This window comes from Chiloscyllium plagiosum, chromosome 2 (genome assembly GCF_004010195.1).
Source record: "Chiloscyllium plagiosum isolate BGI_BamShark_2017 chromosome 2, ASM401019v2, whole genome shotgun sequence".
NCBI classification, from domain to species: Eukaryota; Metazoa; Chordata; class Chondrichthyes; order Orectolobiformes; family Hemiscylliidae; genus Chiloscyllium; species Chiloscyllium plagiosum.
This window is the reverse complement of record NC_057711.1, coordinates 47,750,274-47,765,277: the sequence shown is the minus strand read 5'-3', so window position 1 is coordinate 47,765,277 and position 15,004 is coordinate 47,750,274. Positions and strand designations below refer to the sequence as shown.

The following is a 15,004-nucleotide window of genomic DNA, read 5'->3' as shown; positions in this document are numbered from 1 at the left end:
TGATCATGCACATCACATGTTTCAAGGTGTGTGTTTCCTACCCTTTCTGCCAACCTAACCATGCAATGCTCTCATCCCAGTATGATCAAGGTCAATGAATTAGTTAAACTAATTAGATCCTCCTCAAATGAATCCTAGTGCATACAACTAATGTTAGTATTCTAATGTAAGCAAATCTCATAGAGTCATAGAGATGTACAGCATGGAAACAGACCCTTCGGTCCAACCTGTCCATGCCGACCAGATATCCCAACCCAATCTAGTCCCACCTGAGCACCCGGCCCATATCCCTCCAAACCCTTCCTATTCAATTGTTATTAATCAACACTGCAGTTCTCAACATATCCTTTGTGGTGTCTTTTTTAGAAGTTGATGTATGATCTGAGATGACAGTTGAAAAAGATGATCCCCATTTTATTAGAATAGTGCTTTTGAAACATGAGAAGTTTTGTGTTTCTTTCGTTCAAACTGTCTATTGACTGATCTTCAAAGGCTGTACATATGAATGCTCTGGTGAACAAGCTCTTCTTAGGATTGTAAGAGATGCAATGAATTTAAGGATGAAATCAATTCATATGTCTTAGTTTGCTGGAGTTACAGAAAGTACCAATGTTTAATTTAAAAACTTGCCAATACTAAGCTTGGTAGCATTGTCAATTGAGAGTAGGATAGTGTAAAACTTCCAAAAGACATAGACAAGTTGATGGAATGGGCAGACAAGTGATAGATGAAATTCATTGTGGAGAAGTGTAAAGTGATTCATTTTGACAGAAAGAACAAGGAGAACGAATATAAAGAGTACAATTCCAAAGAATGTGCAGGAGCAGAGGCACCCGGGATTAATGTTTATAGAGTCATAGAGTCATAGAGATGTACAGCATGGAAATAGACCCTTCGGTCCAACCCATCCATGCCAACCAGATATCCCAACCCAATCTAGCCCCACCTGCCAGCGCCCGGCCCATATCCCTCCAAACCCTTCCTATTCATATACCCATCCAAATGCCTCTTAAATGTTGCAATTGTACCACCTCCGATGCTCCAGGGAAAACAGCCCCAGCCTGTTCAGCCTCTCCCTATAGCTCAAATCCTCCAACCCTGGCAACATCCTTGTAAATCTTTTCTTTTTAATTCATTGAAAGAGGCAGAAACTGGGATTGTGATTACTAAAGCATGCACTATCCTCGACTTTGTTAACCGGGGAACAGAATGCAAGAGCAAGGAAGTTACAGTAGATTAGACTTTGAGGTTCAGCCTCAGATAGAGTATTGCATTCAGTACTGGAAACCACACTTTAAGAAATATCTGGAGTGGCAAAAGATTTGCAATAATGATTTCAGACAAGAGGAACTTCTGTTACATAGCCAGATTAGAGAAGTTGGGACTGTTCTCCTTGGAGAAAAGACAACAGCAAATCATTTGATTGACCAATCCAAAATCATGAGCAATATGGACAGAATACAGTAAATAGGGAAATATTGTTCCCACAAGAACAAGATGGCACAGATTTAAGGTAATGAGCGAAATAAGGAGAAAACGTTTTGCATAGCAAGTGTTTGGGAGCTCTCTGAAAACCTTAAGATTGGGACAGGACAAAACTGGAATTCCACTCAAACTACAAGATTTAGTAGCACAATGATTTAAGTGTTGCCCTTGGATCACGCAACTGGAGAAACAAACTTCCTGATTAAAATGAGTGTATTAGGTCAGGAGTGACTTGATGCAATCTTTAAGGGAGAAAGAATGTTCAAAAAGGCTCACCCACAAGAATCTAAAAATTAATTACACCAGTCAAAAACTGATTCTTGCAGACTTACAGTTCAATGCTTTTTATCCAAAGTATTTAGAAACCCATGCTGTATATCTCTATGACTCCAAATGCTTTTGTTCAGAAAAGGTGATCACTCAAATAACATGAATGTTGTTACAGATTAAATTATATGTGTACTCTATACAATCATATACAGCATATGACTATAGCGCAAGGTTTTCTCAAAGTTCAACTTTAACTGTATTTTATAATTGATAAGATTACTGCTCATCACAAAATAATTTGTTGGATTAGATTTAAAAATATTTTTATTAACAGTTGTTCTCACCTGTGTTTGATAGCTAACACTGACAACTGCATTTGTACCACCCTCCCTGACGACCTGCAGGCTGACAAATGTGGCCTTTTGATGAATGACAGGAAACCGAGATCCAACAGCGAAAAAGATCAGTTTGTGCTGCATATCGCTCTCCAGAATTGTAATGTTTAAAAATCGAACACTGCTATTTATCATGGCTCCGGCACCTACTTCATAGATTTCCACAAGAAACCATGTTTCAGATTCTGGGATCTGCAGAGCAGCATTCAAAAACAGTTAAGTATGTAAGAAACATCATCCAGTCTTTTCACAGCACAATGTGAGTCATTACTTAAGTACCACAGTAAAACATAATGGCAGCCTAAAAATTAAATTTAACTTTAACATCAAATTTAAGCTGTCAGTAGAATTAAGACATCATGGCTAAAAGAACTTCTAATTAAACACAGCAGAAAACATGCATGATTCATTGCCCCATGCTCCAGTTCTGAAATAATGGGGAAAATCTAAATTATTCTTAAGAGTTCATGGGTAACATATCAATCATCAGTTAAACAATGGAAGTATCAGACGGTTAATGAAATAAAATTCATATTCTATTAATTGTTATGGCATTATGTATTTCAGCTACTATTGCCTAAGATTACAAGTTCCCTTTGAGTATCATGGGTTTAAATGCAAATAGACAGAATAAATTAACTGAAAATGATCTTTGATACTCTTATGTTAATATTTTAACAACATCACAAATATGTTAACTTTAACATTACACCTTTTGTCAGGTCACCCAACATTGAACACTCAAAAGGCTTGTCTTTCACTCCTTTGGGCCAGTAGCAGAGTAAGCAACGGTCATGGGGGAGGAGAAGTTCCTGGGAGTGTGTCTTTGGTAAACTTGCTGGCCAAACCTTTTCCACCAGGAGCATGGGCCAAGCAAAAGGCTTGAGCCAGCCCCATTTTCCATTGATTTAGCCAGTGCAATTCAAACAATTTTTTAAAAATCATTCACGGAATGTGGACATCTCTGGCTGGGCCAGCATTTATTGCCCATTCTTAATTGCCCAAAGAGTAGTTAACCATATTGCTGTGGGTCTGGGGTCACATATAGTCCAGACCAAGTAAGGATGGCAGTTTCCTCCCGTAAAAGACATTAGTGAACCAGTTGCGTGTTTCCCACAATCGCCAAGAGTTTCATTGTCCACATTGGACTCTTAATGGTGATTTATACAATACAGAAGCAGGCCGTTCCATTCAATATGGTTCTGTGATACAGCTATCCTACTAAGTTCACTATCTGACTCTTTCCTTTTAATTATGGGTCCTTCAATCTTTGAGCCAATAACATTTCAAAAGTTCTATGAAATCTGAGTTCATCTCCCTTTCAGGCAGTGAATTCCGGATCAGAGCAACATTCTGTGTAAAACCATTTCCTCATCTTTTCCTCAGGTTTTTTTGCTAATGTGTGTCCTCTTGTTACTAAATAATCTGTTGCTAGATTGTGCTTTTAAAATTAAGAATACCCACTTCTAAGCACAAGTCCCTGACAACAATAGGCCTCTGTCCACATGGTGTTTGAGATGGGATGCCTTAAGCTTGGGAGTATACATATTTACGTCACCCCAAGTATGTTGATCTGCAGCATCAGCCAGCGGCTGGGGTTAGGGGAAGGGGGAATTGGGGGGGGGGGAGGGAGCTGTTTGTGTGTGTATCCATGAAGTTAGACACCCTCTTATTATGTTGTTTTATGTTGTTGATCAACATAAGTAAGCCATTTGCAACTGTGTTTTATTGAAGAGATAATTGTGTTGAAGTGAGAATGAAACTATTGAATGCTGATGTGTTTCTGGTCTCTTATTCAATTGACAAATGTGTCTTACTTTCATAGCAAAATTAGAAACAGAAACAGAATTAGGAATGGGCAATAAATGCTGGCCCAGCCAGAGATGTCCACATTCCGTGAATGATTTTTTAAAAATTGTTTGAATTGCACTGGCTAAATCAATGGAAAATGGGGCTGGCTCAAGCCTTTTTCTTGGCCCATGCTCCTGGTGGAAAAGGTTTGGCCAGCAAGTTTACCAAAGACACACTCCCTGGAACTTCTCCTCCCCCATGACCGTTGTTTACTCTGCTACTGGCCCAAAGGAGTGAAAGACAAGCCTTTTGAGTGTTCAATGTTGGGTGACCTGACAAAAGGTGTAATGTTAAAGTTAACATATTTGTGATGTTGTTAAAATATTAACATAAGAGTATCAAAGATCATTTTCAGTTAATTTATTCTGTCTATTTGCATTTAAACCCATGATACTCAAAGGGAACTTGTAATCTTAGGCAATAGTAGCTGAAATACATAATGCCATAACAATTAATAGCTCCTTGAGCCTCCAGTCATTCAAAAGGACCATGGCTGATCCAACAATCCTCATGCTCATTTTCCTGCCCTTTCATCATAACCTTTGATTCCACTAAAGATCAAGAATCTATCTCAGACAATCTAAGACATTCCCTCCATCTTAGGGATCATTCTAGAGAACCTTCTCTGAACTGCCTCCAATGAAATAATAGCTTTCATTAAATATGGGAACCAAAACTGATAACAGCACTCCAGATATAGTCTCATAAAGCACCTTGTACAGTTGCAGTAGGACTTCCCTACTCTTATATTTCACATTGATAGAACTGTTTTTAAATAGCCACATCAAAGTGGCGTTACTCCTCCTCTACCACTCCATTTTACAAGGGTGTACCACTGTGGGGCAGAGAGAGATGAGGGCAGCAGCCAAATTGTCTTGCTGTTTCAAGCAAAGGTCTCATGTCAAATGACATCAAGCAATAATGTAATGGGACGATGATTACTAGTTTAGATGGAAAGTGATCAAAACCTGTAAGTTCTATCTTTGATTAATACCATGGGAACATGTAAAGAAATGACCCCATGAAGGTAACTTTTAGATTATTTGAGAATTGAAGAGTAAAGTACACTTTCAAATTTCGAAAGTTAATCTGGGATACGCGTGCCCCAGGACTATGTGCCATGCTGCAGTATGTCTTGCTGATCTGATTTTCAGCCTTTATTCCAGCATTCCAGTTGCATTGGGAAAGCTGCTTAGTGTCCTACAACTTAGTTGGAAAATTTAAATGGGGTTTGATCCTTCAAATCATGGGGCTACGTCATCAACAAAATGGACAGCAGACTAACTCCACTCGAACATCTGGCTGCTCAGAAGTTAATATTGACCTCAAAAAGAGAAGAATTTCCTTGAACATTGACCTTAGAAGTAGTTTTAAGGTGCACTATTTTTCTTGATACTAACCTCATCTGATTTGATTTCAATGACGATAGTACATTCAATCACTCCACTAACACAAAGGGTACTTCCTGTTACAGCTTTCAGCTCATTGACCAGATCTACCCCATTCCTTTGCAGTACAACATCTGATTTATTAAATGTCACACGCCACAAAATTTTCACATCCTCATAAGACCTGTAAATGCAAAATAAATATCAGGCATGAAATATTTGGGGTAAAGTCATGAGTTTCTAAACTTTTGAACAACTTTTAACAAAATCATACACCTTGATCAACTTCCCTCAATTAACATGGAAATGAATAATGCTTGGACAAGAAAATTGGGTAGATTTTTAACTTGACCATCTGGACAGGAATCTGGAGAGGGAGCTCATATGCTCCTCAGAGAAATTATTTAATTTTCTTTCCACTGAAATTTCTGCCCTTCGAAAACATTCCCAAAAACACACGTGAAATAGGAGCAGGAGTGTGTCATTTGGCTTCTCAAGCTTGCCTTGCCAGTCAATAAAATCTTGACTGTTCTTCCTCAAGCCCCAACTTTTCTTTTGTGCCAACGTCTCAAAACACAACTTCCTGATATTTTAAAAATCTATCAAACTCCTCTTTAAATACTTGAATACTTGAGTCTCCCCAACTCTAAGGTACAGATCTTCTGCGTTTCAGTTTTAAACAAGTGTCCCTTTATTCTGCAACTATGCACCATATTTCAAGATTTCGACATTAGATTCTCAATATTTATCCTGTCAAGCACATTCAGAATCTTGTATGTTTCAATAAGACCACCCCTCATTCCACTAAACTGAAATGAATACTGGTCTAACCCATTTAGTCAACCTTGGTAAATCAAGTCCTTCATCCCAGGAACCAACCAAGCAAAACTTTTCCAATGCCAAATCATTTTTGCAAATACGGGGACCAAAGCTGTAGCATACTCCAGTTGTAGTCTCACCAGATCTCTGTACAGCTGTGACAAGACTACTTCTTTAATATCAGCTCCCCAGCAACAAGACCAAGTTGTATGTGTTTTCTTAATTACAACACCCAGGTCCCTCTGCACTGCAATTTTTGCTGTCTCTCTTCATTTAATTAATAACTTGCTGTTTGATTCTTCCTACCAAAGTGCGTTAAACTCCACTTGCCATGTTTTTGCCCACAACATACTCCTTATGTTGTCTTCACAACATGCCCAGCATTATTGCAAATTTACATTACAAGTCAGTAATGTAGAAAGCAAACAAATTGAAGTCCTAGGACTGATCCTTGTGACATTCCATTAGCCAGATCCTTCCAATGTGAAAAAGACACATTAGTTAACCCATTAAAAGATCCATGAATCTTTTACATGGCTTGATATCAAATTCTTTTTTGGAAACGCAAATAGAATACATCTGTTAACTCTCCTTTATTTGCTTGTAAGTCCTCAATGAGATCTAACAAACTTATCAAGCATGATTTCCTTTTCAAAAAACCACGCTGATTGCATTTAAGCTTTTCAAAATGTCCTGCTGGTTTTTCCTTAGTAATGAACTGTGGCAATTTCCCAACGAGAGCTATTAGTTTTGTGTTTTCTGTCTCTTTCCCTTCTTGAAAAGAAGCATTATATTAACAGTTTCCCAATCTGCTGAAACCCTCCCAGAATCCAATCTTTTGACCACAGTCTCCACTATGCCTGCAACTACTTCTTCTAAAACCCTTGGATGCACCTAGTGGCTTGTTTGCCTTTAGTCCCATCAGTTTGACAAATACTTAATCCCTTGTGACAGAAACTATTACAAGATATTTCTGACCCTTAGTACCTTGCATACCTGTTATCTTTGGGATATTCAGAGTATCCTCCAATGTAAAGACTGAGACAACACATCAATTTAAATTATCTGCCATTAGCCAGTTTCCTATTATTAATTCCCCAGTTGTATCCTCCAAAAGTCCCATATTCACTTTAGCTATCCTTTTTATATAACCAAAAAAGCTCTTGCTGTTTGTTTTTATATTCCTTGCCAGTTTATTTTCATAACCAAATTTCGCCCTCTTTATTAGTTAGCTGCTGATGGTTCCTAAAAAATACACACAGTCCTCTGGCCTACTAGATTTGCCATGTTGTATGCCTGAGTTTTGATTGGATACTTTCTTTGACTGCCTTTGTTAATTACGGATGGTTCATCCTTCTCATCAAGTCCTTTTTGACCAGAATAATGTTTTGCTGAATAATTATGAAATATCTATTTAATTATCTGCCACTGCTCATCTCCTCACCTTCCCCTACATCTATTTTCCTTGCCCACTTTCAACAACTCTTTCTTAATGCCTCTGTAACTGTACTTATTTAAATTGAAGACACTGGTTTGTGACCTCAGGTGCTCTCTCTTAAACTGAATTTGAAATTCCATCACGTTGTGATCACTACCAGGTAAAGGCCCTTTAACTATGAAATTTCTTATAAATTCTACATCATCACACATCAATTGATCTACAATAGCCTGTTCCTGGGTAGATTCTACAAAGTACTGTCTAGGAAACCATCCATGTTGCACTCTATAAATCTGTTTTTTTCTGCCCTCATTTCTTATTTGATTTGTCCCTTCAATAGACAAGTTAAAATCACTTGTGAGAATTGCAGTGCCATTCTCATATGCATCCAACTTTTGTGCATGGCAGTGAAAACTAGAACCATATGTCACTGTCATGGCATGCTTCCAAGCCATGCAGCTTCGAGGAAACATTGGCCACGCAATGGAAAATCCTTCCTAACAGCACTGTGGGTATACCTATATCAGTAGAACTATGGCCATTCGAGAATGCAACTCATTATTACCTTCTTGAGGCAACTAGGGATGGAAACAAATCATTGCCAATCCAATAGTGCCCACATTTCATGAAAAAAAATTGCAACTCTTGATAAAATGTTATGTTGCCAGAACTGGAAGCCTAAAATATGTGAATCAATTTGAAGACCTAAACAAATGAGAAATCCCTGATTAGGACCTGATATCAGCATGAGCAAGACTGGTTTTGGGGCATTTAAAAAATGGGGCACCTTTCATATCACAATCCTTTCTAAATATTTAATCAGTACACTTCTACAGACAGTTGAGGAGCCTCCATAAAAGAAAGCACTTGTGTAATGAATATCCCGTTACATCAAAATGACTCTGACTGCACGCTCAGCCCAATTTGGAAGCTGCTGTGATTTTCTCACCAGACTAAAGTGGCGCGGCATCTCACCTGCCATGTTCTTTAAGTGCTTTTCATTTTCCATAAGTCAATTCCCTAATATCCCGTCTCTTCCCTTATACATGGCAATCCAAAGAATTTTTTATCATTATTTCCCTTCTTGAACACAGACCTTTCTTTGATGTCAGTCAGTGGTCTCTGGCCCGCTTAGTATCCTATCCTGTTTACAGGCCAACTATGGCTTACCATTCATTTTGTGTGGAATTTTGATTGCTGACATTGAAAGTTGAGGCCAGAGGGTTAACCAACTAAGACCCAAACTCCATCCATTCAATGCATTCTATTCTTGTTCTGTCCACCAAAACCAGGTCAATATTCACCCATCAACTCCCAGCTAATGTCAGTGATATTCAGAATTCCTCTCTTGATTTCATTATGGAGCCACTGTCTTAGCACATAAAGATGAAGACCATTTTTAGTAATTAAAATGGTACCTGTTTCTCTGTCTCTCGATTGTTAGCTGAAGCTTCCTATGTTCAGAGTCTTCATCCAACACTAGGTTACTTGGGGCGACCCATGTAAAACTGAAAATGCCATTCTGTATGTCATTTCCTGCATTGAAAATATATGACAGCAAAATCAAATAGTTACATCAAATAATTCAGAATTCTTTAAAAATAGAAACAAGTTTGAGGAATGCATGCTGCATCGATTTACTTTGGTTGGGTTCACATCCAACCCACAAGAAGAAAATAAAAATTGTTTTGTTCTAACTTTAGGAACTGCTAAACCAATGCTCTAAACATAACCCAAATCTGAAGTCCAAAATCAATTAAAACCCATTTTCCAGTGACAGCTATACACAAAGTTTCAAATTGCAATTGAGAAATAAATGTTTCGAAATCATATGGCAGCCTTCGCCAGAGGTTGTTGAAGACAAAGCAACAGATAGAAGGAAAATGAAAAGAGGCACACGTCAAATTCTAATACCAGAGCATTCGAAGTCCTTCCCTAGGATGTTGTTGGATACGTAGCTCGATGAGATGGGTGTGCGAAAGTTTATCCAATGTGGCTTTGCAGGGCCACCCTTTACTGAGGATGTTGTCCCTGATAATTCCTACAGGGGAGTTCAATATCCTTTAGAGGAGTTTGAAATATTTGGAGGTGATGACAAGTGGATTCTGAAAACTACATGCTCTGTATTCATATGAAGTTGTCACAGAGTTGTAAAGCTTCTACATTTGTATTGTATGGATCCTCTTACATTCTGAAAGGAACACCTTCAGGATGCAAAGTGGAATGAAGGCCAATGTCACAATATTTCATCTGCAAAATGCAGTCATTTACTGACATTTCTGTTAGAAATGTGAGTTGTACAGTTGTTTCTGTTCTTCTATGGGTAGATCTTTCAAACTACTGAATCTTCTGCTGATGCAACTTAATCCCACTATGATAGCACAAACCTGCAAAAGCCATTGCTCATCAAAATCATCAAATGTGAGTCTTCTCTAACATGCCCAAGAGACTCCAACTGCACCCTCCTCAGAACATGACAAATCTCAACCCCTAACCCACCCTTTTTAAAGAGAAGCACTCTGAAATCATCTAGCTTCTGGGAGCCAAAAGGAGCTTTGAAAAAGCACTGAATCTAGGAATGATGGCCGCGGCATACTGCAAATGGCTGAAAGAGGGTTAGAGTAAATAAAACACAATAGAAGTCTAAATTTAAATATAATGTAGAAAAGAAATAAAGGTCAGCACACAAAAAGACAAGAAAAACTGATCAAGAGAAAAAAGCCTGACTAGATCATTGCATAGCTTTCAGAAAACATGGAAGCATTTATTTTCTCCTAGCTATTTATAACTTGCCTGGACCTTCATCAAAGGGCACAATCATGAAGGCATCATACAAGCCTAAGCTAAGAGGAATGTGTCTGATTTGCATTCCTTCTTTACCTTTAATCAAAGCTTGCAACTTGGAATGCTGCCAAGGTGCAAAAGCCCCATCCACTATGTGTTTAAAGTTCAAGGTGTGTGTGTGCAAATTGTGCCTCCATTATACTTGGTTTGTAAGCACAGGAGCGGAACATAAACCTCAAAATGATTTACAAAGCTCTTACAGATAAATTTCTGACTTTTGTTCATCGAGTCCCTACAGTGTGGAAACAGGCTATTCAACCCAACACCTCTGAAGAGCATCCCCTACCCTATCCCTGCATTTCCCATGGCCAACATATCTAAACTACACACACAAACAAACAGAAGTTGCTGGAAAAGCTCAGAAAGACTGGCAGCATTTGTGAACAGGAATCAAAGTTAACGTTTCGGGTCGGTGACCCTTCCTCAGAACTGATGGTAGCTAGGAAAATGTTGGTTTTTATGCAGAAGATAGGGTGGAGGGAGGGGATAAGGAGTAAACGATAGGTAGGGTAGATCTCAAAGAGAGAGAAGAACAGTTGGACAGACAAAGAAGTCAATAATGGATCTAGGTAGAAGGGTGAATAGCTGTTAATGGAGACTGTTAGTGGCTAACAATAGGTAGTGTGTAAAGGCAGACTATTATGATAACAAGGCCTGGTGTGTGTGTGTGGTAGGGCGCTAGGACATGGGGAAGTTCAGGCCCTAAAATTATTTAACTCTATATTGAATCTAGAGGGCTGCAGAGTCTCTAAGCGGAAAATGGATGTTGTTATTCCAGCTTGTCCTAAGCTTTGCCGGAGCCCATGCCTAAACAATATGGGGAATTTAGCATGGCCAATCCAGTTAACTTGCACATCTTTGGACTGTGGAAGGAAACCAGAGCACCACGCAGGCTCAGGGAGAATGTGCAAACTGCACACAGATAGTTGCCTGAGGCTGGAACCAAATGTGGGTCTCTGTCACTGTGAGGCAGCAGATGCTAACCACTCAGCCACCTTACTGCCCAACATTGACAAAATAACCTATCAACTGAGCAAATTTCTAGCATCCTGAAAACAATACCTGAATGATAAAACTGTGTACATTTGGCTAGTTTAGTTTCAGATTCCTTTTGAAATATAGTAGTTCACTCTCTCCCAAAAAGATATCGAAATGTTAACGCAAGCAAAATATTGTAAATCCAGGATGCAATATTGTTTTTCAAAAATTTTAATTATAAGCCCAATTCAGAGGACTCAAAACTAGACAATATTGGGGATGATATTAATTCTACTTGCCAGACCAAAACCAGGCAATTTATAATTGTCAAGTCACTTCCCTATTATGATGATGCTGTCACTATAAAACAATTATTTTGTCCTTGGTTTTTTGAAGAGAGTTTGTGAAAGCAGAGGTTTCGATGTATCTGCTGCAGCTGGCCTAAGTCAATAATTTAAGAGGCCTTTAGGTTTTTTTAAAAAACAGATGTAGCAATAGAACGGGAGTGGCCCATTCTCCCTGATCAGGCTCTCTAGTTTTTTTAGCTGTAGCAGTAGAAGCTATTTGGATCCCAGAAGGATTATGCGCTTCAGTAAATGATTCCTAACTGATTTTCTCTGAAATCTCTCTTGATGCTGCTCCCTCCTGGATTGGGAAACTCATGTAAGAATCTGTCTGAATTTACCTTTTGCCAAGGCATGTGTTTATGGGATGCTACCATTTTGGAACAGTTAATTAATAATAGGTACTGTATCTATTACGCTGTTAAGTTTTCCACTCGTAAGTTATTCTAAATTCCTCTTCTTCTTGTTTGTATTTTAACTATAGTTTTTGAATAAATTGTGCTTTGCTTAATGAATAAGCAATTTGGAACATCTACCTTTAAAATAAGAAAACATTAGGGTCTAGTCAACTTCCTTAAACTATTGTGAGGGGGTGTGGTCTGGTCCATTACATTGTCTTCAGGCACCCAAGTTCTGTCAACAGCCATTTAATGCAGGCTTTGGTCAGTTCAGCTATTTGTTCAAAGCTGATAAGATCATCTGTTGCACATGCAAAGTAGGAATGCTCCTTCAGACATACTTGATAGGCTTCAACTTCCCTGTTCCAGTCTCTAACCCCAGATTTCTTTTAAACTGCCTAATCCTAAAGACCCTGTGTAAGTCCACTCTCCACACTTTCTCAAATACCAAAATTAGTTCATAAAAGCACAATATTCTAGTGCCCAGAAGATACTTTCTGCACAAAACGAGCAAGGAGTGTACCAGAGGAAGGTTAATTCAGCTCAAAGGTTTAAAATAACTTGGACACAATTTCTAACGCAGCAGGAGAGTTTCTAACACATCTTGCCACTAGCTTGTTCAGATCCATCTGGATTGAGGCTATGGGTTTTGTAAATATGACTGTATATTTTGACAGATATCATATGCACAACTGTAATTTAGTGAAATTAAGGAATATTATAATGCTGCAAGTAACATAATTGCCAATAATATTTACTGAACATAAACCACAATAAATAATATTTCAGATACCTGAGATAATGATTTGCATAAAAGCCATGTAACCATATTCATCTTCTCCTTCTACAATTTTTGCCCCTCCACGAGGATCTGTGAGGTAGACATAAAAAAACTCTTGTCCCTCTGGTTCATTATCATCAAAGATCCTGATGGGTACACTGATCTCCCTTTGCTCATCCCATAAAGTAACATTCAAGGTTTCATCTTCAAAATCTTCTCCTTCTCTGGCCCAGGAAAAAGTGGAGTTTTGTTGGATGTTTTGGAAAGGGCTTTCCTGCAAACCGTCTGCAGCTTTTTTTTCTCCAAAAGTTATAACATTTACACTGATGATCCCAGTAAATCCCAGTGTCCTTTGAATGTTAAGGAACACTACACGCACCGTAGCATTCTCAGTGTCCTCTACAGTGTGTATCACTGTGGGTCCAATACTTAGAACACCATTTGTGGCATCATTGGCAATAATGGTTATAGATGACACACTAAAATCTAGATTCAAGTGAGTTTTTAACGCTGTATTATTTGGCCCAAAACCCAGAACTTCAATGCTGGATAAATTTAGGTAGAATACTTCATCCATTTCTGGAATATTATCATTGATGATAAACAATTTAATGAAAGCTTCAATCTGATGTGAAGTAAAGATGAGTTCTCCATTTTGGATGTGCTCATAATCTTCAGTAGGTTTGGCACTTCCTGCGGTTGTGTAATATGTCAGTTTTGTTTTATTGCCTTGGAAGCCAAACAATCTCTGAATATGTAAAGTAATTATGCCTGCATCTTCTTCTACATGGACCTGCCTCGAATTGGAGGCAAGTTGGAAGACTCCAAGTGGCTCAATTTCAGCTACAGTGAATCCTGACCTATAAAAACATTAAACAACAATAAGTATTGTTCACCCTTTGTATGTGCATACATAAGAACATAGATAGTAATTACAATATGTAATAAGGCAGGAATAGGAAGGCAAATGGACTGTTGGCCATTATTTCAAAGGGAACAGAGTATCAGGTTAGGTAGAACTGCTAAAAATTATACAAGACACCAGTCAGACCACAGCTGAAATATGATGATCAGTTTTGGTCCCCTCATCTAAGCAAAGATATACTGGCATCGGAGACGGTCCAGGCAAGGATTGATCCTAGGATTGAGGGATTTTCTTATGAGAAGAAATGAATAAGATGGTACTGTAATCATTGGCGTTTCGAAGAATGAGAGAAGACCTAATCAAAACATATTAGGTATTTATAGAGCTTTACAGAGAAGATGTGGAAATGTTGCGTCCCCTTTTTGGGACAGCCTAGGGCAAGAAGGCATAACACTTAGAGTAAGGGGTCACCTATTTAAGACTAAAATGATTTTTTTTGCAGAGGGTGGAGAATCTGTGGTATTCTATTAAATATGGCTGTAGAGGCTGAGTTGTTAAGTATATTCAAGGCTGAGATGAATGTTTAATCAGGTAGAGAAACAGGAATTATACAGAAAAGGCAGGAAAATCATGTCAACAATTAATGTGGACATGATTTGGAGATGCCGGTGTTGGACTGGGGTGTACAAAGTTAAAAATCACATAAAACCAGGTTATAGTTCAACAGATTTAATTGGAAGCACACTAGCTTTCGGAGTGCTGCTCCTTCATCAGGTGGTGAAGGTAATGAAGGAGCGACGCTCCGAAAGCTAGTGTGTTTCCAATTAAACCTGTTGGACTATAATCTGGTGTTGTGTGATTTTTAACATTGAATGTGGAGCAGACTTAATGGGCAAGATATGGATGAATTCAAAATAGCAGTTCTTTGGCATTAAAGTCTCACCTGAAAGACCATAAAATTTCTAAAACAAGGGAATCCTTGATAATAGCAGATGATAATTTAGCTAAGTAGATGTTTAGCAACAGATCCCACTTTGTAACTTCCCAGACAAACTGGAATGAGAAGAAAATATTGATAATGTGTTGCTGAGAAAGGTGGGAGGTCACCTTGGATTCCTGCTTACAGCTTTCAAGAGTGAAAGCCAGAT

The 15,004-nt window shown here is 38.4% G+C and overlaps 1 protein-coding gene across 3 annotated transcripts in view; it reads right to left on the bottom strand.

The window, feature by feature from the left end:
• Window positions 1–15,004, bottom strand: part of adgrv1 (adhesion G protein-coupled receptor V1) — a 559,481-nt gene that overhangs the window by 237,021 nt on the left and 307,456 nt on the right. For all 3 annotated transcript variants that reach the window (XM_043709105.1, XM_043709113.1, XM_043709123.1), the window contains 4 exons: window positions 13,004–13,851; window positions 9,065–9,182; window positions 5,402–5,573; window positions 2,100–2,342 (listed from right to left, as the gene is read on the bottom strand). In XM_043709105.1, coding sequence (XP_043565040.1) covers window positions 2,100–2,342; window positions 5,402–5,573; window positions 9,065–9,182; window positions 13,004–13,851 — 1,381 coding nt within the window. The remainder of the gene's footprint in view (window positions 1–2,099; window positions 2,343–5,401; window positions 5,574–9,064; window positions 9,183–13,003; window positions 13,852–15,004) is intronic.